Raw genomic sequence first — 27,282 nt, forward strand, 5'->3', positions numbered from 1 at the left:
CCATTTAAATTGTTGAACTTATTAGTATAAAATTGTGATGATTTTCTTTTATCTTTTTCATGTTTATGGGATCGACAGCAATATTCCCTTTTTCATTCCTGATATTGGCAATTTGTGTTTTCTCTTTTTTGCTTGGTCTCTATTCATTTTCTAGTTTATTAATTTCCACTCTTCATCATTTCTTTCCTTCTACTTAGTTTGGAAGTGATTTGCTATTTTTTTCTAGTTATTTAAGGTGGAAATTTAGATAATTACTTTTAAACCCTTTTTCCCTTTTCTAATATAAGAAATTAAATGATATATTTTCCTCTAAGCTGTGCTTTAGCTGCATCCCACCCATTTAGATGTGTTGTATTTTCATTGTCATTCAATTTGAAATATTCGAATTTCCCTTGTGATTTCTTCTTTGGCCACAGGTTATTTATAAGTGAGTTAATTTCCAAATATCTGGGGATTTTCTAGATATTTTATATTTTTTAACCTCAAATTTTATCGCATTGTTGTTAAAAACTATTCTTAATTAAATTTTAACAGTTTTGAAATGTACTGAGTCTTATTTTTTGGACTAGGATATTATGTATCTTGGTAAAAATTATTTTGCTCATAAAAAAACATATATTTGGAAGTTGTTGGGTTTAGTTTTCTGTAAATATTAAGTCAAGGTGGTTGAAAAGATTGCTCAGCTCTATATTCTTACTGATTTTTTGTTTAATTGTTCTATTATAATTCAGTAAGTTTTGTTTCATGTAATTTGAAACTCTATTATTTGGTACATACATATGTATAATTGTTATGACTTCTTGATGAATTGATCCTTTTCTCTTTAGAAAATGTCCCTCTCTATCTTTCTGGTAATGTTCCTTGTCTTGAAGTCCATTTTGTCTGGTATTAATACTGCCATCCTACTTTTATATGCTTAGTATTTGTATGGTATATTTTCTCCTATTTTTATACTTTTAACCAATCGATGTCTTTATATTTACAATGTATCCTTTGTGGTCAGTATACAGTTAGATCTTGTTTTTTGTTTTTGTTTTAAAGCTCATTTGACCATCACTGCCTTTTATTTGAGGGTTTAGTCCACTTATATTTAATATAATTATTGATAATGGTTGAATCTAGGTCTTGATTTTGTTACCAGTTTTTTGTTTTTCACATTTGTTTTATGAAAATTTATTCTTCCTCTCCCACTTGGTTTAAGATAATGAATTTTTTGTATTCCATTTCAATTCCTTTATTGGCTTTTAAGCATACCTCTTGCATTATGCAATTAAGTTGTTGCTAGGAAGTGCAATATGCACCCTTAGCATTTCATAGTCTATTTAGAGTGAATATTCATATAAAATTAAAGAACAGTGCAATGGTATAGTTCTTGCCATCCTTTATGCTTTTGTCACAATACTGCACCTACTTATAAGCCCCATAATACAATGGTTTTGCTTTAAACAGTCATATATCTTTAAAATAACTTTAAAATTTTATGTTTTTCCACACATTACCATTTCCTTGTAAATCCAAGTTTCCATCTGGTAACAATTTCCTTAGCCTGAAGAATTTCTTTTAGCATTTCTTTACTGCACATCTTCTGACAACAAATTTTATCAGTTTCCTTTTATCTGAAAATATCTTTATTTCACCTTAATATCTGTAGTACTATTATGACATGCATTAATCAATTTTAATAATTATCATCTTGTAGCCAGTCTGGTTTTTGCTATATCATCTTCTCCTCCTTCTCCTCCTCCTTTTTCTTCCTCCTTCATTCCCATTTTATTTTAAAGCAAATCTAAGACATCATATCACTGCATTCATCCCACCCACTTAGATGTGTTGTATTTTCATTATTATTCAGTTTGAAATATTCTAATTTCCCTTGTGATTTCTTCTTTGATAATTCAGTGTGCCTCAATAAACAATAAGAACATTTTTAAAAAACATATACTATAACCATCATCATGCCTAAACAAATTCAACAATAATTTCTTAATGTGATATCTATTTTAAAATTTTTTAAAGATTTATTTATTTATTTTGAAAGAGAGGGAGAGAGAGAGCATGTGCACATAGGGGGAGGAGCAGAGAGAGAGGGGAAGCCTACTCCCCGCTGAGCATGGAGCCTGACTTGTGGCACCATTTCACCAATCAGAGACCACGACCTGAGCCAAAACCAAGATTCAGTTGCTCAGCTGCTCAACTGACTGAGCCACTGAGGACCCGCTGTGATATCTATTTTAAAAACTTTTTAAAAATATGGCATCCATTAAGAAAACCTTTTTTTAAAGATTTTATTTATTTGAGAGAGAGAGAGTATGAGCAGGGAGGAGGGGTAGAGGGAGAAGCAGGTTCCCCACTGAGCAAGGAGCCCGATGAGGGACTTGATCCCAGGACCCTGGGATCATGACCTGAGCCGAAGGCAGATGCTTAACCTACTGAGCCACCCAGGTGTCCCCATTAAGAAAACTTCTTACATTACTCTGCATATGCCACCTAAGCACAAATGGATCTTGAATGAATAGAAAATCCAAGCCTCCACCAAAATGATCATCTTGGGGGTCATATAGGTCTTAGAGCAAAGAGACATTTTATGGCCCATGAAAGATGCACTGCTGGCCCTGTAGCCACCAACTACAAAAAAAGAGATACTTAATACCTGATTGCCCTCTTTAGATATTGACAATAAACATCTGTTATACTCCCAATATAGTCCCAAACCACCAAATAAGTCATCATATTTGAATAAGAATCACTAAAACAAAAAAGTTTGGAAGTAATCCATGTGTTGGTAAGTCAAACTCTTCCCTGGAACCGCTACTCTCCTCCAAACTCGGTAAAATTACAGAGGTTTGTGGCCAGTCTCACAGCTGGTTGGAAACTTTGGCAATAAGTATTTACCAAAACTCCTTTATCTCAAGCCATTGGGACTACAGAGCTATTTGTCACTGCTAAGTGATTACTGTTGTCCTATTACTAGGTCCTGATGGACGCTGATAAACTCACTGAAAGAAAAGCCATGTCTCTGAATAGCTCTCATTCTGCAATGTGTCTTCTCTGACTTTCTCTGACCTCTAAATGCATAACCTAAATTCCCACAGGTGGGTCAATCCCCAGAAAGTTCCAATGTGAAATGAAAATGACACCTCCAATTAGGGACAAAAAAGAGCTTAGTTACCTTCATAAACAAGTTGCTGAACACCCATGAGACCCAGAGACAGTCTTCACCACTAATTTACCCAAACTGCTGGCCTAACTGGGGCCTCATCTATAAATCTTGGGAGAAGGAAAAATTCTATCTTGCAACAGAACACCAATTAATAATACATGTAGCAGCAATTAAGAAGTTAGAAAATGAGCACTTGGCAGCTACACAGTAATAATTACGTCAGAAGAGTCATCAATGGAGACTAAAACTAGTGGGTGAAAATATGATGAGGAACAGGGTATTTGCATAGATTCCAGTACTTTTAAATTAATTTAAAATTAATCACTCAAAGTCTTTTTAGTTACTTATTAATTATTAACAAAATAATAATGAATCATCTTAACCAAATGATAAGTCAACATCATGAGCCATGGGACTAATCGACAGTATGCCCTCCATGTGATCTGCTGAGAACACAGTGTCCCTTCTGTGTTATTCCTGACAAGAATGCATAACCTGAACGCAATCTTAAGGACGTATCAGCCAACCACAAACTGAAGGTCATTCAACAAAGTAGGTCTGTACTCTTCAAAAGTGTTAAGTAACAAAAGACAAGGAAAAACTTAGGAACATCAAGGTGGATATAGAGACATGAAACTAAATACAATAGGTGACCCCGGATTGGATTCTGGACTGGGAAAGAAAGGATGATTATAAAGGATGTTGTTGGAATAATCAGGAATACTCAAATGGAGTCTGTGGATTAGATCATAGTACTGTATCAATGCTGATTTATTGATATTGGAGGATGTACTTTGATTTTTCAGCAGAATGTCCTTGTTTTTTTCGGAAACACATACTGAGATGCTTAGAGTTAATGGGGCATCATGTTTGCAACATATTCTCCTATGATTCAGAATAACAAGGCAAAAATGGTAAAGTGTGAACAGTTGAGGAATCCAAGTGAAAAGTATAAAGGAATTATTTGCACTATTTTTGGAATTTTTATACAAGTTAAAATTTATTGCAAAATAAAAAGTTTTTTTTTGTTTTGTTTTTTGTTTTTAAAGAAAAGGCTACCTGCTTCGTTTGCAAGGTTCAATGATTGCCTATTATTTTGTTTGTTTCTACTCCCCTGACTTTACTTTAGGTCACTGCTCTTTCTTGATCCCTGTCCATGCAGCTTTATCACAACCTGAGATAAAACAGAGTGGTTTAAAATGAACCTATTGGATCTCACTCATATGTGGAATTTAAGAAAGAAAACAGGGGCACGTGGGTGGCTCAGTCAGTTAAGTGTCTGACTCTTGGTTTCTGCCTGGGTCGAGGTCTCAGGGTTGTGGGATCGAGCCCTACATTGGGCTTCACACTCAGCACAGTCTGCTTGGGTCTCTCCCTTTTCCTCTCCCTCTGCCCCTCCCCCCACTTTCTCTCTCTAAAATAAAAAAAAGAAAGAAAACAGATGAACATATGGGAAGGGGGAGAAGAAAAAAAGGAGAGAGGGAGTGACTCTTAAGGATAGAGAACAAACCAAGGGTTGATGGAAGGAGGCGTGAGGGATGGGTTCGATGGGGGATGGGTATTAAAGAGGGCACTTGTCATGAGCACTGGGTGTTGTACGTAAGAGACGAATCACTGAATTCTACTCCAGAAACCAATATTGGGCTGTATGTTAACAAAATTTAAATAAAAATAAATAAAATGAACCTGTGGGCGTGCAGTCGGTGGAAACTGTGTGTGTGTGTGTGTGTGTGTAAGCAGAGCGCAAAGAATGGAGCTGTGTATGTCCTGACAGCATATAGTAGCCACAGACAGAAGTATCACAAGGGGATCCTCTCATTGTTAACAGATTAACATTCAAACTGAATGAGGCTGTGACACCAAGAACAGTTAATCCCGGGGGGTCCCTGACCTAACTCCCCAGGGTCCCAGGCAGGCTTCTCAATCCTTTCACTGGCGCTTGGGGGACAATATGCTCCCATTTAGAATTATAAAACAGATCCATAAAATAAGGTGCAAAACAAAAATGTTTTCTGCCTCCTTTTCAAAGATGGGTCTCAGTATCTTGGGTTTTCATTCCCATCCCACAGCATCTACTGTTCCATCCCAGCCAAGCAAAGGAGAAGAACTAAATCTGAGTTACTTTTTATTTATTTCATTTTTAAAGGATTTTATTTTTAAGCAATGTGTACACCCAGCATGGGGCCCGAACTCAACAACCCCGAGATCAGCAGTCGTAGACTCTACCACCTGAGCCAGCCAGCCACTACAAGAACACTTTTTAAAGTGGACCTCAGTTATACATGTTTTATATTTGTTCCTCGTCTGCACTGCTACAGGGACACATTCAAATGTAATGAATCTTAAGCAAGAAAGAAGGACAATGCTTCAGTCACATAAAAAAAAAAATCCGTACCCATGCGACAGAACTAGGGTAGTTTGCCGTAATGACATTGTGGCTCATTGCATTTTAGTTAATGTTACAAAGTAAGAAATCCGAGAAGAGAAATAAAAACATGTAAGGAGACAATGAACAAAATGTGCTTTGCTCCTTTATTGTGACAAGGATAGCTTCATTTAAATAATGCACGGCACTACTCCGCAGTGTTCTACTGAATGTACAACGTGTACTTTGCAAAAATAACAAGGCTTAGCAATACGGAACTTGAATCTAATTCTCGGCTCTTAAATTCCTGATAAAAACTAGAAAGAAGCTCCCCAAATTGTGATGAAAATGACCAGGAGGAGAGCTTGCAGAGGTGGCCTGGAGAGGGGCCAGTCGAGTCGGCAGAGGTCCCTGCTTTCTTGTCACCTGGGCAGCCCCCGTGGTCTTGTCTGGTGGCTTTACACACACCGTCTGGCGTGGCCGGGGCCTGAAGTGGGTGGGTTTCCACACAGATGCTAGTATCGCACAGAATAATGACTAGGTTTGGGGTATAAAGCGAGTGGAGAACCATGTGCTGATGTCTTCAGTGAAGGAGAGAGCAAGGCTGGGTGGGGGGAAAGCAACAAGGAAGGGTGATTGAAGGGTGTCTTTAAAAAGATTTTAAAATAATTTGTGTGTTCTGACTCATAGTTACACGGCTGCACATAAGCATAAAAAAGAAGGTTCTATCTGGGTGGTGTGATTATGGGTGATTGGTATTTTCCTCTTTTTGCCTATTCACATTTTCCAGTGCTTCCACAAAAGCCTGGTATTATTACTGAATAGATAGAGAAGGTCCTAGGCTTCCACATGTGTCATCCCGGCCAGGTGGCTCACTCATTCTCCAAGTCTCTGCTTGTCTGACCTCCTAGGCATCCTTCAGACTCCAGCCTAAATGTCAGATCCTCAGGGAAGGCGGTGGCCCTGATCCCCTGGACTGGGTGAGGTCGCCTTACTTTTACTTTGTCACTTAGCACAATCGTAGCTATTTATTTGATATCTATTGGGCTGGCCAGGACTGCTTGGATTGTGGGAAATAAAGGATAATACATGTACACAGACTTGTCATTGTTATAAAAGTGCTGTATGACTTCCCATGTATGATCCATATGGTAAAACTTATGGCCAGTGAAGCAATATGGTGCCGGGGAAGGAGCAAGAAATTGTATCTGGAACCAGCGTGGTAGATCAGTTATGTGGCTAGTGGGAAGCTATTTTTGCGACAATATAGGTGACCATATAAGGTAATGATAGTGGAATTTTAGGGGTACTGACCGAATCCCCCCACCTTCCCACCAGGCTGTTCCTGTTGCCCAAATACCTGCCTGTAGGAGGGGGCTACCACGACCCCCCCCCCAGCTCTGCCTCCTTGTTGTCTTCTCCTGTCCTTTGCTGAAACCTGTATCCTTCACACTCCATGTGCACTATAATGTAATCTAAGCATGAGTTTTGTGTTTCCCTTCTTGCTGACCCTCAAGCTCAATCCGTTTTGGGGCTCACTCACTATTTAGTCTTTCTCATCCACTGGGCTACAATCTGTGTGAAAGAAGGATAGTGGCTGGCTTGTTTGCTGCCCTGCCCCCAGCACCTGGTATGGTGCTTCTAACTCGGCGGGGGCGAAATAAATATGTGTAAGTTAGAATGAAGAATGAAAAAAAATAATAAAAATAAAATTTCACTGTTTATATTAAATTTCTGTTCATTCTAACAATTACCACCACTGTAGTGGCCCAAAGCAGTACACATTTATTTTCCCAGAGTTCTGGAGGTCAGAAGTCTGAAGCCAGTTACACTGGGCTAGGCGTGGGCCGGGCTGGCTCCCTCTGGAGGCTTGGAGGGCAGAATCGGCCTCCTTGTCCCCTTCAGGTTCTAGAAGCTGCCTGCCCTCCTCAGCTCATGGCCCCTTCTTCCATCTTCAAAGCCAGTTGCACAGCATCTTCACGTGGCCCCATCTCTCCCACTGCTCCCAACATCACACTGTCTTCTGACTGTCGTGCCTCTTGCATCCCTTTTAAGGACCGTTGTGATTGTGCTGAGCCCCAGTGACGCAGGATAATGTCCCCGTCTCAAAATCCTTAATCACATCTGCAAAATGCCTTTGCCCTGTAAGGTAGCATCTGCAGTTTGCAGGGATGAGGGCATGGGCATGCCTGGGGGCTACTATTGAGTCTACCGCACTGCTCTAACTCCCGAGACATGGAAACACTCCCAAATATTTACAGTGGTGCTACGTTGTGCTCTCAAATAGCCAGGGAGAGGCACCGACATTCCCTTGTCCTATTTTTTTTTTTTTTTAAAGATTTTATTTATTTATTTGACAGAGAGAGAGACATAGCAAGAGAGGGAACACAAGCAGGGGGAGTGGAAGAGGGAGAAGCAGGCTTCCCGCTGAGCAGGGAGCCCGATGCGGGGCTCGATCCCAGGACCCTGGGATCATGACCTGAGCCAAAGGCAGACGCTTAACGACTGAGCCACCCAGGCGCCCCTCCCTTGTCCTATTTTAGGACAAGGGTGGTTCCACTAAAGTATGAACTTCAGAGGGCAGGAACCTTTTACACTCTGTTTAGTGTTGAATCCCAGGCACCCCGAATTGTGCTTGGCACATGGCAGGCACTCAGGAAACATTTGTTGAATGCTGGGTGAACAGACAGCACTCTTATGACACCCATTATTTACTTCCCCTTCTTTAGGTAAAATAACCTCACTTTCTACATGGTGGTCCATGTGGTTCTATAGAAGATGACTCTATCCCTGGCTCCAAAAAAGCATATGATCAAGGCTAATTCAATTCATCTGGGTCAATCTCCTGGCCACAGCAATTGGCAGAAGTGGGCATGGACCGAGACTAGTCCAACCAGAGTGAAGCTCAAAGAAATTATTTTTATTTCTGTACACAACTGAGGAAACATAATTATGAAGCCATGACTGCCAAAGGCAGTCAGAGCAGAAGAACAGAAAGAATCAAGCCATGGGCTTTATTACTGAACCTCGGAATTGAGCTTCAACTGCTGCCAAACCTACCCTGGATTTTTCAATTATATAAGAGGGAAACATTTCCTTTATTATGTGTGTTAAGCTTAGGGTTACTTACAATGATACATTTGAAAACCACTACACATCAGTGCCAGGGGAAGATGAAAAAGGCATCTACAGAAACTGAGCAGGTAATTCTGTTTAATTGAGAATAGAAGGATCAGGGCACATGCAGTCTGTGCTCCTGCCTCCGAGGAAGAGTAGAATTGAGAGATGGAAGAAGCCTTGGGACCTTCAGGTCACCCAGGCCTTGTGTCTTACCCTTAGCCGTGTTCCACATCACTCTGGGAACGGAGGAAAAAACCACTTTTCCAGCCCCATCCTGATGAGTGGAGCCAAAATCTCTATGGGTGGGGCTCAGAGTCTGTGTTTTTACGAATTCCAAGTGATTCTAATGGGCCCAGCCCTTCTCAGCGACGGTGAATTTGACTTCACAAGGCAGATCTTGATGCTCGGGCCAAGTCAAGTACAAAGCACTGAATGTATGTATGGTGGTCTTAGGAGTAGGTAGAGCTCCTTTTTGAGGCCCTGAGCTAACTAAATACTGAGACCGCTGCATGAGAGTCTAATAGGCTCTCTCCTGTGTGTAAAGAACATCAGTTGACTGCTAAATGCATTTTGTTTTTTTTTTTTTTTTTTTAAAGATTTTATTTATTTATTTGAGAGAGAGAGAATGAGAGAGAGCACATGAGAGGGGGGAGGGTCAGAGGGAGAAGCAGACTCCCTGCCGAGCAGGGAGCCCGATGCGGGACTCAATCCCGGGACTCCAGGATCATGACCTGAGCCGAAGGCAGTCGCTTAACCAACTGAGCCACCCAGGCGCCCCGCATTTTGTTTTTCTAAATGCAGCTGATTCGCAGCTAAATTCTGGAGAGTTGATATGATCAGAGAAGGTACGACTAGATAAATAGACCATTTTAAACCCATTTATCTTCCTTTCACTTAAGCAATGAGGAAAATCAGGGCAGCTCCAGGGTTAGTGAATTCAAGGACTCATGATGTCATCAAGGGCCGAGGATCTTGCGTACTTTCACTTTGCCTCCTCGGTAGTTTGCTCTGGTCCTTAGGCTTGTCCCCTGAGGTGATTTCCAAATGACTCCTGTGAGGATTGATCTTCATAGAACAGAAATCCCAGGATGAAAAAGGGCACGTCCCTTCCTCGAGCCCCTATTTAAGTCCCTTTGAGAGTGAAGAAAACTCTCCCAGAAGCTCTCTAGTGGCCACTCTCTATGTCGCCTTGGGCAGAATTAGTATCTACATGCCCTTTCGTCATCCAGACACCACCAAGGGGGTGGAATCATGATGATTCTGTCCAAGCCTGACTCACCCTTGGTAGGGCAGTGACAAGCCCTCTCTGAGACACATTCTGCCTGGGGGAAAAGGGCTTCTGTCAGGAACATGAAGAGACAGGGAATGGTGTGGGCAGGTGGGTAATCAACAGTGTGCCCGCTAAACAGGCACTGAAGAAAGAAAAAGAAAGATCTATCTAGCTGCCTAAGCGTCCGACCTACCCAACCTTTACAGACTCCTGCCCCCTTTACTTCAGAGCTCTTATTTGTCTCTGTCCTTGCTCCGCTTTACCCTTGAGATACGACTTGCAGGTATTTCTTAAATGGGTAAATGTGGTTTTACTATCTGGTAGTGTAACTCTTACTCTTTTTTTCTTTATATGTATACTTTTCTTAGGGGTTGCTCTCCATTTTCTTTCCTGGATTAGCTTTAGAATCCGTTTCCCAAGGTCCATAAAAATATCCTATTTGGGAATTTATACTAGGAGGTTAATTTAGAGAGAATTGGCATCTTTAAACATGGCACATCTACCTATTCAAGGTTGTTGTTGTTTTTAACTATCCTTTAACACAAACTTATAATTTCCTTCGTAAAGGTCTTGCACTTCTCTTTTTAGTTTTATGCAACAGACATAGGGAAGCAGAGCTGAGAGACGGCGGGGTGGGCAGAGGGGCGCAGGCAGGCCCGCCAGCCCGGGGCACGTTGTTTGAATCCAAAGATCTAGCCTGGCCTGAAGCTAGACAAATCTTAAGTCAATACATTCCCATTTCTTCTTAAGCTGGTTTGAATTCCACTCCTGTTATTTGCTCTTGAAAGCATTCTGACCATGACATCAAAAGTAATACATGGAGGGAACAGGAGGAAAGATGACCAACACCCACTGAATGTTTACTGTGCATTCTACTTCTGCTTCTGCCCGTCACCCTCTGGACATTTATTTCCTAAAGAGATTCTTAAATACAGAACAGAGGCAAATGTTCTCTTAAAACCTTTCTCCATTTTCCAATGATGTACCTGTGAATTTGACTCCTCCTATGCAGAGAAGTCGTGGTAGCTAAAGGATTCTTGGTCGCTGAGGAAGCTAATATCATGTACTTTATCAATGGCTGGTGGTATTAATTAGCAGGGCCGCTGCATTTGGGAAGTTGTGCAATGAACAACTTCAAGAGGGGCCATTGACACAGATGAGAGTGTGACTCGCCACCCTTGGGTATTGTTACTGTGCATAATTCCTTTTGGAATTGTTTTATAGAAGTCTCGAGTCAATTAATTAACATAACGTCTTGAATGAAGCAAAATATCAGTAATCTCCCATATTTGGGAACTTGTAATATCTTGAAAAGTTTCTTCCTCCCAGAGAGCTACACATGAAAATTTTTTTTCCGATTTTGTTGTTGTTGTTTTTATTCTTGTCATTAGGAGTATTTTAGACATCATCCATCCAGCGAGCATTTACTGAGTGGCTTTATGTCCCTGCTATGGCTCTAAGAGGGACACAAGGAAGCACCAGAAAAAAGTTCTTGCCCTCACAGAGCCGAAGTATAGTGGAACAGGCAGACAGAAAATCAACAAGTGCTGTACAGAACAGAATGTGGAGTGGCGTGAAGTGCTGGAAAGACAAGTTAAACATTATAAAGTGTGGCACCATCCCTGTAGAGAACGGTATCCCTTTCAAAACGGGAAGTGAGACTCTCAAGTGCACAGGCTTTGCCTAGCATAAGCCAGTGACCTTCCCACTGTCCACCCTCCCTCTGTCCCCATCCCCACCCAATAAAACAGCTCTGGCCTTTGGGTTCCTCCTTTTCTTTTAAACTCAAGGATTTTCCTTCTTCGCTTCATCCATCTCTAAATAAACTGCCCCAATGACAAATTATGGTTGTCCATGACCATCTGATCTGTGTGAAAGGACAGAAGCATGTCCAAAATACGGGGCTGAGGAGAGCGAAGCGTCAGGATGACCCAGATTTCCAGACTCGTCTTGAATACTTAGGAACCCAGGGTGCGTTCGAATACGGCCCTCTGCGGTCCACTGCCTCCACACGGAAATATTCCCCTTTCAGGGTGGCTGCTCGGGAACTCAGCGTGATGAAGCTGCTCTGTATTCGAAATTAGCCCAGAGGCATACGGGCTCTGAAAAATGTGTACACCAGCTTTCCTCACCGTTCACAACTGAGATGGACATCCTCCCCTGAGCTCTCCCCGGGGCTGCTTGGAAAGAGTGGCTGGGGATTCTCTCTTAAGTGTACATCGATCGGTAGATTTTCCTGCCCACCCCCCCCATTTCTAGTTGGCTCTGATGGAGACAGATGACAAGAGCTAATCCTTCACGGTTCCATGATCTCCCTCTCCCCCGACACACACACACACACACACACACACACACACACACACACGAGCAGACAGTCCATCTGTGTCTTGGGCTTACAGTTGCATGAGTGTTGCCCCAGGGACCTACCAGGGAAAGCTACAGGTTTGAACAGCTCCAGCCCTGGAATCAAAGGCCTTCGTGGGGGGCGTTGCCTGTTGCTGGGCCTGGGCAGTTGGAAACCGGTCCCACCAGTGTGGCTAGGAGACCGACGCAAACTCCTCATGGGTTTCTCGGAGTGACACACAAACAGCCAGTTTCCTTTAGGGAGTCAGGAAAGTCAGCCGGGTCAAGGGGCAGGGGGATGACACTAGTGGAGTCATTTAGACATGTGGCCATAGAAGCATAATGTGCTGGGGGAAATGTCACCTTAGACGTTTGTAAAAATTGGCGGGAGTGAAAGACGCACAGAGAAGCCCTTCCCAGGAGAGGGCCCGTCAAAGTCAAGGTGAGGAAGAGCTTGCCAGAGCTATGGTTTAAGAAGCTGAACCCTTGAAAAATGTCTTAAATATCATAAAACCCCATTTAAGAAATCTTAAAGCTTTGTACTCTATCATTCAATAAACTTTACTAGTGCTCAATAAACCTTGCTTTGCTCCCCACCAAAATAATAATAATAATAAATTTAAAAGAATAAATCTTAACAATATGGAATATAGGACAGAAAAGAAAAATCTTCGGTATTGGAATATATCTCATGGAGATTAAGAAGAAACCTTCAAAGAAAACTGACAACACAGTCCCAACCAAACCACAATATCTTAGTTAAGCTTTGTAACTATAACTGCCTGAATTAAAATGAAATTATTCAGAAATTATAAGACAAAACATCTAAACAATGACTTCTCTGCCTTGAAAACACAGATTGCACAAATACAGTCTAGCTTAGATAGAAAGATTTCAGACATTCAAGTAATGCTGAATTCTCTCATGTATTCACCTGCTTATTCAGGGATGGAGGAACAGGGACTATAGGAATAAATAGGTTTCAAAAGAAATGTTTAATAATTAAAAGTTGATTGCACTGTCACTATTTGACCCAGCAATTCCATTCCTGGGTACAGACCTAAAAGAAATAAAGACATCCATATAGCAAAACCTATACACACAGATGTTCGTAGCAGCATTATTCACAGTAGCCAAAATTTGGAAACAACCCAAATGCCCATCAAATTAGGAATGGATAAATAAAATATGGTATATCCATACCATGGACTATTACTTAACAATAAAGAAGAAAGAAGTACTAATACATGTTACAAAATGTATGAACCTTGAGAACATTGTTTTAAAAAAAAGGAAAGCACAGGCCCCAAATGGTGTCACTTAGACCGAGTTGCCAAACCGGGCTTAATACCCAATCTAATTGCAGTTTCAACCTCCCCCACAAATGGGGCCTTAACCGGTCATTCAGGAACATTTTTCTTTCCATCTCACCCAGGTCCTCTCCATCCCCCAAAGAAAGATGAGGTAATCTGCATGATAAGACACGTTGCTTTTCCCCCTAGCAAACAGCCTTGTTTGGAACAGTCCTTTTCTTTTGCTAACTTTCTTGCTCCCACCCTCCATCCATAAAAACTTTCCTTCCATTCTGTTTTGTATAACTTCTCAGAATGCAGCTCTACTTGCTAGATGGGGTGTTTCCCGATTCATGAATGATTTATTTATTTATTTAATAATGATATTTATTGCATATTTTTTATGAAGGCTTTAGATACTTGAGAACATTTTTTAAAAGATTTTATTTATTTATTTTTGAAAGCGAGAGAAGAGAGCATGAGCAGGGGGGAGGAGCAGAGGGAGAGAGAGAAGCAGACTCCCTGTGGAGCAGGGAGCCTGATTTGGGGCTTGATCCCAGGACCCTGAGAGCATGACCTGAGCCAAAGGCAGACACTTCACCGACTGAGTCACCCAGGTGCCCTCATGAACCATTTAATAAAGCCAATTCGATCTTTACATGTACTTGGTTGCCTTTTGTTATTTAACGAAATTATAATACATGAGACAAGCCAGTCACAAAAGACCACATACTGTAAGACTGCATTTATTTGAAAAGTCCAGAAAAGGCAAATTTATAGAAACAGAAAGTAGATTAGAGGTTACCCAGTGCTGGGGATGGAGATGCGGAGTTACGTCTAATGGGTAGCAGGTTTCTTTTTGGGGTGATGAAAATGTTCTAAACTTAGATTGTGGTAATAGTTGCACAGTTCTGTAAATACCACGAACTTTGTACCTTTTAAATGATGAATTTTATTGTATGTGAATTATATCTCAATAAAGGTGTTTAAAAGAAATTTGATTGCACTAACTTTAAAAAATAAAATGAGTTGGGCTTTTAGATTTAATAAAAATCAAGCACAACTCAAATTGGATTAGACTATCGGTAAATGGTTTCTGTAGATGTTGGCAGGAGAGAAGACATGGCTGACCCAAAGAGATGGAGAGGAAGTAGTAGAAGAAAGACTTAATCCAGACTTGGCAGAATGAACTAATTGATGTTCAACAACAAACCACCACTACAAATTAGAGCTGGGTTCAGGATGTCAGCTCTAGAGACCAGAAATTGACATATAACTTCTAAAAGCATCAGTCCAGACTATGGAATAATAGCTTCATGCAACTACGGTGTATAGCTCTCTGCAGACTTATAGCTGCTACAGAACAAAGCGATGTAATTCCACTGAACGGATTAATTCCATATCCTTGTGCCACAGTAAGAATTCAGGTACCAGACAAAGGATACAATTTCCAGTGACAAAAATGTCAGGCCTAATGTTAATGGGCCTCAAAATATACCACAAGATCTCTAATGACCTCCAGTGGTTACAGCTAAAATTGCGTGGTTTATGATACATGAGACTAGAACATGATGTACCACAAGCAATTATGGATGTGGGTTTTGGTCTGTTATTTTATCTTGAAAACTGTAAAGTTGGAGTAAAAGGAAACCTAGCCAATGACTACTATAAAAAGTTCCCTTCCCTGATTTTTAAGCATTGACGAAAGAGCCTATTTTTCGGTGGCCTGTCTTTGCAGCCTCTTTCAACACAGCCAGGAAGGTGTGTCTCCCTCCAGTGACTTGGTGACTCCATCAGGGGCAGTCTCTTAACAACCCACCATGCACCCCTGGATGCAGGAGAAAGCAGACAAGGGAGAAGGTGAGCAAGCAGGTAGGAGAGATGTAATGGCTGACTGAAAGAGACGGGCGAGAAGAAGTGTGAAAAAGAGTGGAAGGCAGGTATTGCCAACTAAAATAAGCCAATTTGGTTTTGCACAACTCCTGATACTTTCTGGAAGCTACCTAAGAAGTTCAATGGTTGGCCTCTCCCAACAACCTCACTGCCAGGTTGCAGTGAAAACAACTAACCCCAAATGATGCCATACCTAGAGTTTCCCTAAACAAACCTAGCCAACAAGCCCCAACCACTTCATACAGTCTCCTCCGCGGGCTTGATGAAGTCCCAGCTCTCTGTCCTTTGGGCGAAAGGTTTACTCAATTGAGAAAGTACGGTGTTCCAGAAACAGGATTCTACTGTTAACTTCCTTGAGAGCCTCAGGCTACCCAAAATCCCCAGACTGACAACACCATTTGCCTAGGGATAAAGCCTTACAAGCACCTGCTACAGGGCTGGCTGGATTCTTCAACCAGGTCCAGGCATGTTGGAGGGCTCTCTGGAACATTTTCCGTCCCACATCTGAATACCTTTAATTTCACCAAAGAGCGTGCATTTCTAACATTCATCTGACACATGAACGAGTTACTGGCTGTTCTGATAATAACTAATGTCTGATATTTGCTATGCTCATTAGCAAAGTATCTTGTAATAACTGAGACGTTGTGATCTTTCCAACACAATGCAAGCTAACCACCCTTGGAGTATTAATTCATGATCAAAACACTAGCTGTTCTTGCATGCAATTTCAACTAACACTTTCAAATAGCACACCATTTCTGCTGGAGTATTTGAAAGCAAATGACAGACACTCTAGGAGGCCACGGTAAGAATAAGAACAGCACCCATTGGCAATCATGGCCACCATCAAACAAGTCTTGTGCATATTCCTAAATGTTGCAACCATGGTCACTCCTTGGGCACTTTTCAGATCCATCCATTCGTGTAACAATTATTTATGGACTGCCTATGCGCCAGATATCTACTTGAAATATATTGTCCATCTGTCTGATAGTTCTGAGGAGAATCCAATATACTAAGGGAATGTTAAAAATTCACTGGCTGAAGCTTCTGAGTTTTGCAAAAACCAAACATCCCACTGTGGTAGGAAGGCGTTAAAGCCCCCAAGGTTCCATTTCATCCTCAAGGAGGAAGCAGCACTAGAAGATTCTGTTTATAAACCTTAAAATACCAATTGTTTTATTTGTTCCTTTTGGGGGGGGAAAGAAACCCTAGAATGTTATATAAACATTTTACTATATTTTATTTCCTTTAAGAACCAATGATAATTGCATCCTTAGGCTACATTTACCTTAACTGTGATTTGGTGCATCGTAAAAAAATCGTGAATAAGAATTCTTGACGTTGCTTGCTGGTCCAGAGGTCAAACCAATGACTTATAAGAGCAACTCTTTCCTGAAAGAGCTGTAAGGGGGAGAAAATATCATTTTCCTGTAGAGTTCAGTCTATTCTTAGTTGCTAACCAATCCTTCAGCAATCTCGCAACCTCACAGCTAATATTTGCACAGCACGTTACAGTTCACAAAGCACTTTTCACTACGTAGTAGGGGTCTCTTCCCTCAGCTTAAGCTGCTTTTATCTGGGGATAGAGACAAGCCCAGGCTTGTTGGGTGGGCTGGTGGGAAAGGCTGGCCAGGGGATATGATTACAGTGGGGCCTTAGGAGGGCCCCTTTGGAAAACAAAGAGGTAATGAATCCTGGCTCTTATTTCTACCTAAACGAATGTGGCCTGGGGAAACAGATTCCAAACATTTCATCTTGAAAACACATACAGGCTACACTTGAATTGTGAAAACAGGACCATTTGAAGTAGGTATGATTTTACTAACCCATGGTCCTACATCTTCATAGTTCCCACCAAAACCAAAGTCAATAAATATTGCTAAGTAGCCATTGTTAGATGTGTCTCTAAGGAAGAGATACACCAAGGACCAGGGTCCCCCCAAACCTGGGTTTCAGCCCAGCTTTGCTCAGATGACATATACAAACCCACTGTCTTTCTTACTGGGTCAGGCTTGGGCCCCAGCCCGGGTAGTCTCCTTCCCTTGGGAACAGGCCTGAACCACGCAAGCGCTGTGGGCCTTCTCCATTAAGGGCTGGCAGAGCTGCCGAAGCTTAAGCCATTCAGTGACTACTTACTGACTACATTTCAAAAGAGTGGGCATCCCCAGGCCATCAAACTGAACTGTTGGCATGGGAAGGAAGAGAGAATTAAAGAAATATGCAGAGAATTAATTACACATTAATACTCTCCACACCAAGCACCACCAAGAGCACCTCCCCTTGTCTCCTCCCCCAGCATACTCTGTATTCTGGAGGTTTCTATTTTGTCCCTGGAGGTACAGAGGAAAAGGGAGGCAGACCTTGAGTCTCCCCATAAAGTAGGAGTTGGAGACTGGGGTGAGAAGAGACTGTTTGGGGGGCAGACAAATGCTGGTTTATTTTTGTTTGAAGTGACTCCAAAACTAAATTCTTTAGAGGTTTCATTGTTGTTGTGTTATATGGCAACACGAGACCCAATATATCACAGTAAAATTGACCTTACAAATTAAACTTGTTTTGTTCTAGAGCATGTAATTTACCTGTCTATTTAATGATTTGTTGCTGAAAGGTGTCCAGGCACTGAATCTTGTGTGGAAGCACTCCATTTCCAAGGTTTTTCTAGAAGAATCCCCAGCTGACATCTCAGCAAATTATTTTCTTCCAGCCCTAAGAAATATAGGTTCATTTCAATAGATGCTTAATGAAGATCACCTAGAAACATCCAGTATATTAATGTTGTCCTTATAGGAATTATATAATTGCAGCCATTCATTTACATCTCTATATTTATAGAGATAAAATTACAGCAAATCATATATATACATCTCCATGGAGGATAATCCATACAAATATGCACAGGGAGTTCATGAACTCCAAGTCATTGCAATTTACTCTGTCCTCATCTGTTTGCACCCAAATATGAATCTAAACCAGAGTTGTTTTTCACTTTGCTGGAAAAATGACTCAGAAATTGGAACGATTCTTTACCAGCCAGGAATACTGACTTTTTCTTCCCTGGAAAGCAATAATCTGAAGGGCTTAAAAAGGGCACTCCACCTGCCTATCTTTTTAGGACACAAAGAGGACATAGAGAACAGACCTAGGCTGATGTATTAGTCATCCATTGCTGTGTAACAAATGACCCCAAAATTTAATAGCACAAAACAAAAAAAAACCTTATTATCTCGGAGTTCCCATGGGTCAGGAATCTATGCACAGCATAGTGGAGTACCTAATCAGTCCGCTAGGGCTGCCATAACTAAATATCACAAACTGAGTGCCTTGAACCACAAAAATTTATTTTCTCACAATTCTGGAAGCTAAAAGTCTGAGATCAAGGTGCTGTCAGGGCTGATGTCTAGTGGGACCTCTCTGCCTGGCTTGTCCACAACCACCTTCTCTCTGTGTTCTTACAAGGCCTTTCTTCTGTGCACAAACCAGGTGGGTTGGGTGCGGGGTAGAGAGAGAGATCTTTGGTGTCTCTTCCTCTCCTTATAAAAATATCAGTCCTATTGGATTGAGGTCCCACCCTTATAACCTCACTTAACTTTCATTACCTCTTTATAGACTCTGTCTCCAAATATAGTTACATTGGAGGTTAGGGCTTCAACATGAAATTTGGGGGGGGAAACCCAATTAAGGCCATAACAGGTACTTCTGCTTCAGAGTTTCTCATAAGGCTGCAGTCAAGACGTTGGCTAGGACTCCAAGCTCATTTGAAGGATTTGAAGCTCTTTCATGTGGTTATTAGCAGGATTCAGTTGCTCATGGTTTTAACCAAAGGATGTTGATAAAGTGAAGATGTGTGACTTCTGGGCCTAGGCCTTAAGAAGATTTGCAGTTTGTCTTTTTGTACTCTTAGGATGTAGCAGCCATGTAAATAAGCATGGGCTAGATTATAGCATAATGAGAGACCATATGGAGAAACAGAGGTTGAGCCAGCCCAAAGCTGTTTCAGCCAACCCAGTCAAAGCACCAGATGTGTGAATGATGCCATCTTGGGTATTCTGTTCCAACTGAGCTCCCAAGTGACTACAACCATATAAATGACCCCAGACTATAACAGGCAGCAGAAGAAATGTCCAGGTGAGGCCAGAAAACCCACAGAATCATGAAAAATAATGATTTCTGTTTCAAGCTACCGAGAATTTGTTATCCACAGACCGACAGAGCCATGCGCTGGTGAGCATCCAGAATAGTCACATACAGCTGGTGAATATGCAAATTGGTATAAGTACTTTGAAAAATGGTTGGCATTATTTGCTAAAGTTGAACATGTGCATACAATTGATTCAACAGAAAAACATGAACATGTGGACGAAATATAACCACAAGCACATTCACAGTTACATTGGATAGCTCTAAACTGGAAACAGTGCAATCATTCACCAGCAGCTGAATGGATAAATATATTGTCATATATCCATGTGCTAGAATGCTGGATATCAATGAACAATTGTGTGCCACTACACACAATATGTGTGAATCACACACATAAGACATTAAACAAAGAAGCTGGAAATAATGGACTACATTTTATATGGTTTAATTTATACAAAGTCCTACATGACAGCGTTAGAAGTCAAGATAGTGTTACCCTTGGGGAGGAAAGAGAGGGTATGACTGGGAGGGACATGAGACGTGACTCTGGGATACAGGTCCTGATCTAGCAGTAGGAACCCAGAAGAGTTCACTTTACGATTCATTGAGTTCTACACTTAGGATTTGCATATTTTTCTACATCTTCTATTTTGATCAAGAAGCTTTAAAAAAGGATATCATTTATTGGGGCACCTGGGTAGCTCAATCAATTGAGCATCCAACTCTTGATTTTGGCTCAGGTCATGATCTCAGTGTTGTGAGATCGAGCTCTGCCTTGGCTCTGTGCTGGGCATGGAGCTTGCTTAAGATTCTCTCTCTCTCTCTCTCTCTCTCTGCCCCTCCCCCCAAACTCGCTCTTGCTCTCTCTCTCAAAAGAAAAAAAGATATCACTTATAAAACACCAAATGCTATTAAGTATCTAGAAAAAAATAAAAGTACAAACTTTATGAGTAAAATTATAAAATTTGGGGGGCCTGGGTGGCTCAGCTGGCTAAGCACAACACTTGATTTCAGCTCAGCCAAATATATTAGTCATCTCAGGGTCGTGAGTTCAAGAACCAATCTCTACTAAAAAAAAAAAAAAAGTTAAAATTATAAAATTTTCTTGAACATTTCTAAAGAACCTAAATAAATGGAGAGAGATGTTTTATTCATGAATTAGAGAATTCAGAAGAATGAAGAGATTAATTTCCTCAAACAGATCCACTAATTCAATGCAATTTCAATAAAAAAAATCCTAAGAGATATTGTGGTACGTGTGTGTAACTTGAAAAGCTGATTCTAAGATATTTATGGAAGTTTTAAAGGGCCAAAAATAGTCAGGTCAGTCTGGAAGAACCAGGGAGGGAGATGTGTTTCTAGATATAAAAACTCACTATAAAGCTGGAGCAACAACATGACGTGGCATTATTATGGAGACAAATATCTAATCCAGGGGAATGGAAGAAAGTCCAAAATAGACTCTTGTATACATGGGTACTTGTTAGAGCATAAGTCAAAGAAGAGATGGATTTTTCCATTTATAGAAAACAGAGCATCTGTTTAAAAAAAGAAGAAATTGGACCTCTTTCCCACACTGTACACACACACATCAACTATCTGAAGGCTTTTTATGTATAAAATCAATTACACATGGTTTGTGAATCCCCAGAAGACAAAATTAACAACAATGTATGATGTCAGAGAGACAAGATTTTGGATCATCCTAAGTGGGAAAATAATCACTTCAGCGGCGTTAGCTATCTCAGGAGGCTATGTCCATTACCAGTGATATTAAAACACAAATTGGATGACCACTTGTCGGTGAAATTCTAGCTGGGATTCCAGCATCAGAAATGTCTCAGTTTCCAAGCAATCCTCTGTTGCTATAAATTCCAAGAAGAGAGAACAATGTGGCCCAGAGTAGCTGAAGAAATTTTATGGTGGAGCCAGAAGATTTTGAGAATAAGACAAACATTTGCAGGTCCTCTATTCTTACCACACTCGAGAGAGATGAAAGCGTGTTTTAAAAATGAATATGTTGGAAAGGCATGTACCAGATTAGGAACTATTTTATTTTATTTTATTTTTAAGATTTTATTTATTTATTTTAGAGAGAGAGAGAGAGAGAGCGGGGGGGGGCAGATGGAGAGGGAGAGAATCTCAAGCAGACTCTCCACTGAGGTGGGACCCTGACCCGGGGCTTGATCCCACAACCCTGAGATCATGAGCTGAAATCAAGAGTTGGATGCTTAACCAACTGAGGCACCCAGGCACCCCGGAATAATTTTGGAAATATTACAGAGAGTAGCATGACAACACTGAACTTGGATCCCTGCTCTGGCTCTCCTTTCCCCCAAGTGAAGCTTTACAAATACTTTAGCCTCTGAGCCTCAGTTTCCTCATGTGTAAAGCAAAGCAATGAAATGCTGTGCCTTGGCAAACTACAGTATAATAATGTGTTGTTCAGATAAAAACCTCATGGCAATGTGGGAAATTAAATACCTCCTTCTGAATCAACATTAAATCAAAACAAATCCTTAGTTTCCTAAGATGCCCAGCTGTTGTTATGTGAAATCCCTCCAAGAGCCAACATAAGGAGTTTTGATTTAGCAAGTTCTTAAAAGTGTTATTATCCTCTGTGTTAAAGGATTACTGAGTTACATAATGAGCAGAACATTACAGAAAGAATAGTCACTATCTCTGCTGGTGGGCTTAAATATCTGAGTACAGTACATCATATATAGATAGAGATATAAATATAGAGATAGAGATACAAATACAGAGATAGATAGGGATATAAATTTCCACGAGATTATTTGCATTCTTCTAAGATGTCAATTTTGCTGATTAGTTATTCAACCCAGGGAGAAATGGCATGTTGGCAAGCACTACTTCTTTAAATTGAATGATTTTTTTCATATTCCAGCATTTTATATTTCTTTAAATAGTAGCTCCATAAAATATTAATAGGCACTTCCCAGAAAAACAGGATCCATGGTTAAATATGCTTAGGAAATGATTGATTGAACAAAATTAAACAAGTTTCTTTTTTATAAGATGTTTTGGAAACCTTAATATGTTGATACTCATTGTGAATCTCTAAAAGGAGGAAATAATAAGCAGCATTCCGCTTGTTCATTCTTACAGGAGCCTATCATAATGTGTATTGGCTATGTGATATGGTTATCATGGTGGTTATCTAATGCTGTGTAACAAAGAGTCCCAAAACTTAGTGGCTTAAAATAACAAACATTTATTATTTCACAGTTTCTGTGTCAGGAGTCAAGGCATGGCTTGACTGGGTCCTTTGGCTCACAGTCTGACAACCAAGTTTCAGTTGGGGTTATGGTCATCCAAAAGTTGGACTGGGGAAGGATTCACTTCAAGACTCATGTAAGTGGTTGTTGGCAAGATTCAGTTCCCACAGACTACTGGAACAGGATCTCAGTTCTTTGCAGGCTGTTGGCTGGAGGATTCCCTCCCATGTGAGCTTCATAACTTATTAGCTTATAAAATGGCAGCTGGTTTCCACCCAGGTGAACAAGTGAAATGGCAAGACAGGGCAGGCAAGATGGAAGTTGGACTCTTTGTGTAACATAATCTCAGAAGCATTACACCATCACTTTTTGATTAGTCAGAACATAGGTCAGCACATGTGGTTGGCAGCCCATATTCAGCCTGCCAACCACTTTTGTAAATAATTGGAATACAGCTAATCACATTTATTTACATACTGTCTATGGTTACTTTTATACTGTAACAGGAAGAACTGAGTAATTAGGGAGAGACCATATAGCCCACAAAGCCAAAAATATTTACTACCTGACCCTTTACAGAAAAAGTTTGGCAACCCCTGCATTAGAAACAAGTCTAGCCCACACTCAAGGGGAGGGGATTCACAAGGGCATGGATATCAGGAAGCTGGAGTCATTGGGAGCCATTTTAGAACCTGCCTACCGCATAATACCTGCATTGATTTGGCACTTGGCAAGTATTTGTTGAATGAGTAGATGAGTAATTGTTCACATCCCCTAATTTTCCAAATTCAAGGGCTGAAAAGCGAGTTACAAGCTAAGAAAAAGCCAGATTCCTTCACTGATTATTAGGATTTGACACCTATGTCAAAACTGTGACAATTATCAACTTGTGTAGATCTTATTAGTAATTTCCATCATGATGTTAAATGAGGTGGATGATAAAATAACCGTAGAACTGAATTAATATGTATATCTGACAGATTATTCTTTCACAACATCAGCAAATCGGGGGAAAGGGAAGTATTTTAGGGTGCTCATTTGGGATGTGAATTCTGGGGCAAGAATACTTCTTGTGAATTATGTTTACAATATGGTGGTCCCCAATATCTTCTATTACCAAGAGCAATTCAAAACCTAAGTGTACAAAACCAAATTCTCATCCATTCTTCATCTTTTCCCTGTGCCCTTTCTCCAAGAGCCAAAATACTATACCATGAAGTTCTTCCTTGATCATTTAGGATTTCTCTTGTTCTTACACAAAGCAGCGAGTCACACCTAGAAAAGTAAAGGTCCAGCCGCTGCCTTGCTTATGGCCCAGGTGTCCACTGAATTGAGGCCCCAGTGTGGGTGACACCAACTAGATAGATACCTCTTTCTTACATGACCCTGGAAAACAAGGGCTCTAAATGTTTCTGAAGTGTGTTGCAAGAAGGGAATGAAATAGGAGACCCCAATCTGTGGTTCTTCTCATTTAGAACTAGATCTATTGCTAACAGAACTAGATCTAACATACATACTGTTACAAAATCAAAGTGGGGAGGGAGCCACGTAATAAATGCTGTACTTCTCTTAATTTGTGTTTGAGTGGTTACTCTGACCTGCACTGTGCTAGTAAATCACTTCCCCACACACTAGCTCCTTCACTCCTCACCTTCACCCTAGGAGTTAGATTACAGAGGAGAAAAGCAGGCTAAAGAAAATTATCCGAGGTCAGACAGGGAATAATTAGTTACCAAGTTTAAAAATTATACTGGATCTTCCCTAAAGAGTGAGTGTAACTTAAATTGGATGTATGACTGGTATGGGTTAATTTGGAAATACAATTTCTTTTGCATGGCTGACCATACAACTGGCTATTGATGAGGAAATCAGCAACTGACACTAGCTCTTCTTTGCTTAGCAAAAAAAAAAGGGGGGGGGCGGGGCGGTGGGCGAGGTGGGGAGGAGCCTGTTGTGCGACAACCAAAACCAGATTAAGGGTTGAGATGGCTGGGCAATTGCCAGTCCATAGAGAAAGCTAAATTGTCACTGGGATAAAGCAGAATCCTACTGCCATTAACTGTTTCCTCAGGTGATTTCTTACACAGGTGGAGACACGTAAATTAGGCTAGTCCTGCTCCACTGTAGGAGACAAAACGACTTGAAGGGAAATTAGAAACAAAACATTGTTCCCTGCCACAGAGGTACCTACATTTGTGTTCTCTTATGATCCACACATGCAAGGTGTACCATGATTCATTTATTCTCTACAGTTTAATCCCTTAAGCATGTTCTGTATTTTCAACATTTCAGAGGCTATGCAAAGTCACTTAAACTTTTAAAATATGTACCTGACAATTACTTCCCTGAGAAACTTTTAGATTCTGTGCACTGAAAAAAAATTCTATAAAAAGTCTTCCTCTTGCAGCATGAAGAAGGAATAAACTACTAGGAGTGAAGGAAGAAACCCCAGTTTAACCCCTTAAATATGCCTCTCAAGAGTTATCTGGGGGGTTCCTGGGTGGCCTGGGACTAGCTTGGGTCTGCTTGAGATTCTCTCTTTTTCAAATAAATAAATCAGTAAAATCTTTATAAAAAAGTTATCTGGTTCTAAAGATTGCAAAAAAGAACCAGAGTACACGACAAATTTGTGTGATTAGTGAAAAACAGAAATAAAAGACTATTTCCGATAAGTTAAATGTCTGTATTCAGGACATGTAGAAACATGACTTATTTTAAACATGAACTGGCCTATAATTTTTTTTTAATGCACAAATAAGTAATGGATAGTGGAAGTGATGGCATGTTTTGGGGTAATCTGCACTATTGATAGTACAGGAGGTGTTAAGAAATGCCATGTTTGTGAGCCCAAACTGGACATGATCAAATGCTGGATTGGCTGACTGATAAGTAAAACTATAAAATTAGAGCTGCAACAAGAAGCAGCTATTTAAACTCGTTCAGGAAAAATAAACAGGGCTGTTCTAAAACTTTCAAGTCCCTAATCCCTGCTTTCTCCTTCTGAAATAAGTTTTAGAGCATGAATTTTGAGGTTCCCCAGGTGCACAAATGTCAAGATGGGCCTGAAAACAGTGGCCTGGGTTGTGCTGAACTTTGATACGGATGATGTCAGGATATTCTGTTCTGTTATTTATGGCAAGAATTATTAATAAGCGCAGCATGAGTACTTTTAAAAAGAAAAAATATATCATGTCTTTAATTATTTGTTCTGTTCATCAAATCTTAGCATAGTAATAACTCCTAGAGCGACACAATCCTAACCAGGGCCCGTATTCACCGCAGGTCTGTAGTTCCCCTTCACGCCCCGCGCCCCCCCTCCCCGCCCCACTCCCCACTCCCCGCCCCACTCCCCACTCCCCACACCGCCGGGACTCCATGGTAGGAAAGAGGGTGAGAACTGGCAGAAAGAGGGAAGGAGTTGGTGTGAGCCAGGTCGAATGAAAATCCGTGTTTTCCAAAGTGCTCAATAACTTGACTTCCTTTCTATCCCTAATGAATGCTCTGGAGGAGGTTCAGTTGCCTTCCCACCGCCCAACTCAAACCTACGCAGATTGATTTTGTTTCTCCGCAGAGCCACTGCAGGGTTTTTTGGATAATTGTGGGGCTGCGGAGGTTCTCAAGGTCATGTAGGGGGGGGGATGGCGGTGCCCTCCTCAGCGCGGCTTAGGGTCTTCCGGGGTTGCGTGGGGAAGCTAAGCCGGCCCGGGCGCTGTGCCCACGGGGTCCCAAGCAAAAGATGCGCGACCCAGAAGCAAGGGCTTTACCTCCCGGAGGTGGCCGAGGGACCGGGCCTGGAGCGGCTGCCTCCTCTTTGGACCGCCGAGGGAAAAGCAGGGGTTTGAGCACGCGGCCGCAGCGGGGCGCGGTCTCCATGGGGACGGACAACACCCCCCCCCCCCCCCCCGCAGACCCGTGCGTCAGCGCCTGCGGGGTCGGGACTGCTGGACTCGCGTGCGCCTCCCCCGCCTTCCCCGCCGCAGGGCCCAGCAGCCGGGCTCCCGCCAGGCTGGGGTCCCGCCTCCTTCGCCGTCCCCCAGGGAGCCTAGGGTGGGACCCCTGAGGGCTTCGAGCAGAGGGGCCGACGCCAGGCAGCGGGACCCCAACCAAGAGGAGATGGGACACTGAAGCCAGCAATATTGAAGCCCTGTGATGGGAAAGGTGGGGTTTACCTTCAGCAAATCCTCAGACTATTTTGATACTTATTAACAATTTTAGCGTTCTACAGGAGGAACCAAAATCAAAGTAAACAAGTTTAAGGGATCTGGAAGTAACACAAACAAGGATAAATGGTTTGCTCTGGTAGTATTTTTTTTTTTAATCATCCGTAATTAAAATTTGTCTACAAGGAATATACAACATCTACATAATAAATTTTATTCTAAAAGTTTTTTTTTTTTAAGATTTTATTTATTTATTTGAGAGAGAGAGAGAGAGTGCAGGAGCAGAGGGAGAGG

At 41.3% G+C, this 27,282-nt stretch overlaps 1 protein-coding gene across 1 annotated transcript in view; it reads right to left on the reverse strand.

Annotated features, from left to right (window-relative positions):
* The window catches only part of ECT2L (epithelial cell transforming 2 like), a 72,575-nt gene extending 45,833 nt beyond the window's left edge, over positions 1–26,742 (reverse strand). The window contains exons 1-3 of the mRNA XM_032407790.1: positions 26,593–26,742; positions 18,029–18,155; positions 16,738–16,850 (exon numbers count right to left, since the gene is read on the reverse strand). Coding sequence (XP_032263681.1) covers positions 16,738–16,850; positions 18,029–18,130 — 215 coding nt within the window. The 5' untranslated portion in view covers positions 18,131–18,155; positions 26,593–26,742. The remainder of the gene's footprint in view (positions 1–16,737; positions 16,851–18,028; positions 18,156–26,592) is intronic.
* Between the last annotated feature and the right edge of the window lie 540 nt (positions 26,743–27,282).

Source organism: Phoca vitulina, unplaced genomic scaffold, assembly GCF_004348235.1.
Source record: "Phoca vitulina isolate PV1807 unplaced genomic scaffold, GSC_HSeal_1.0 scaffold9, whole genome shotgun sequence".
Lineage (NCBI taxonomy): Eukaryota > Metazoa > Chordata > Mammalia > Carnivora > Phocidae > Phoca > Phoca vitulina.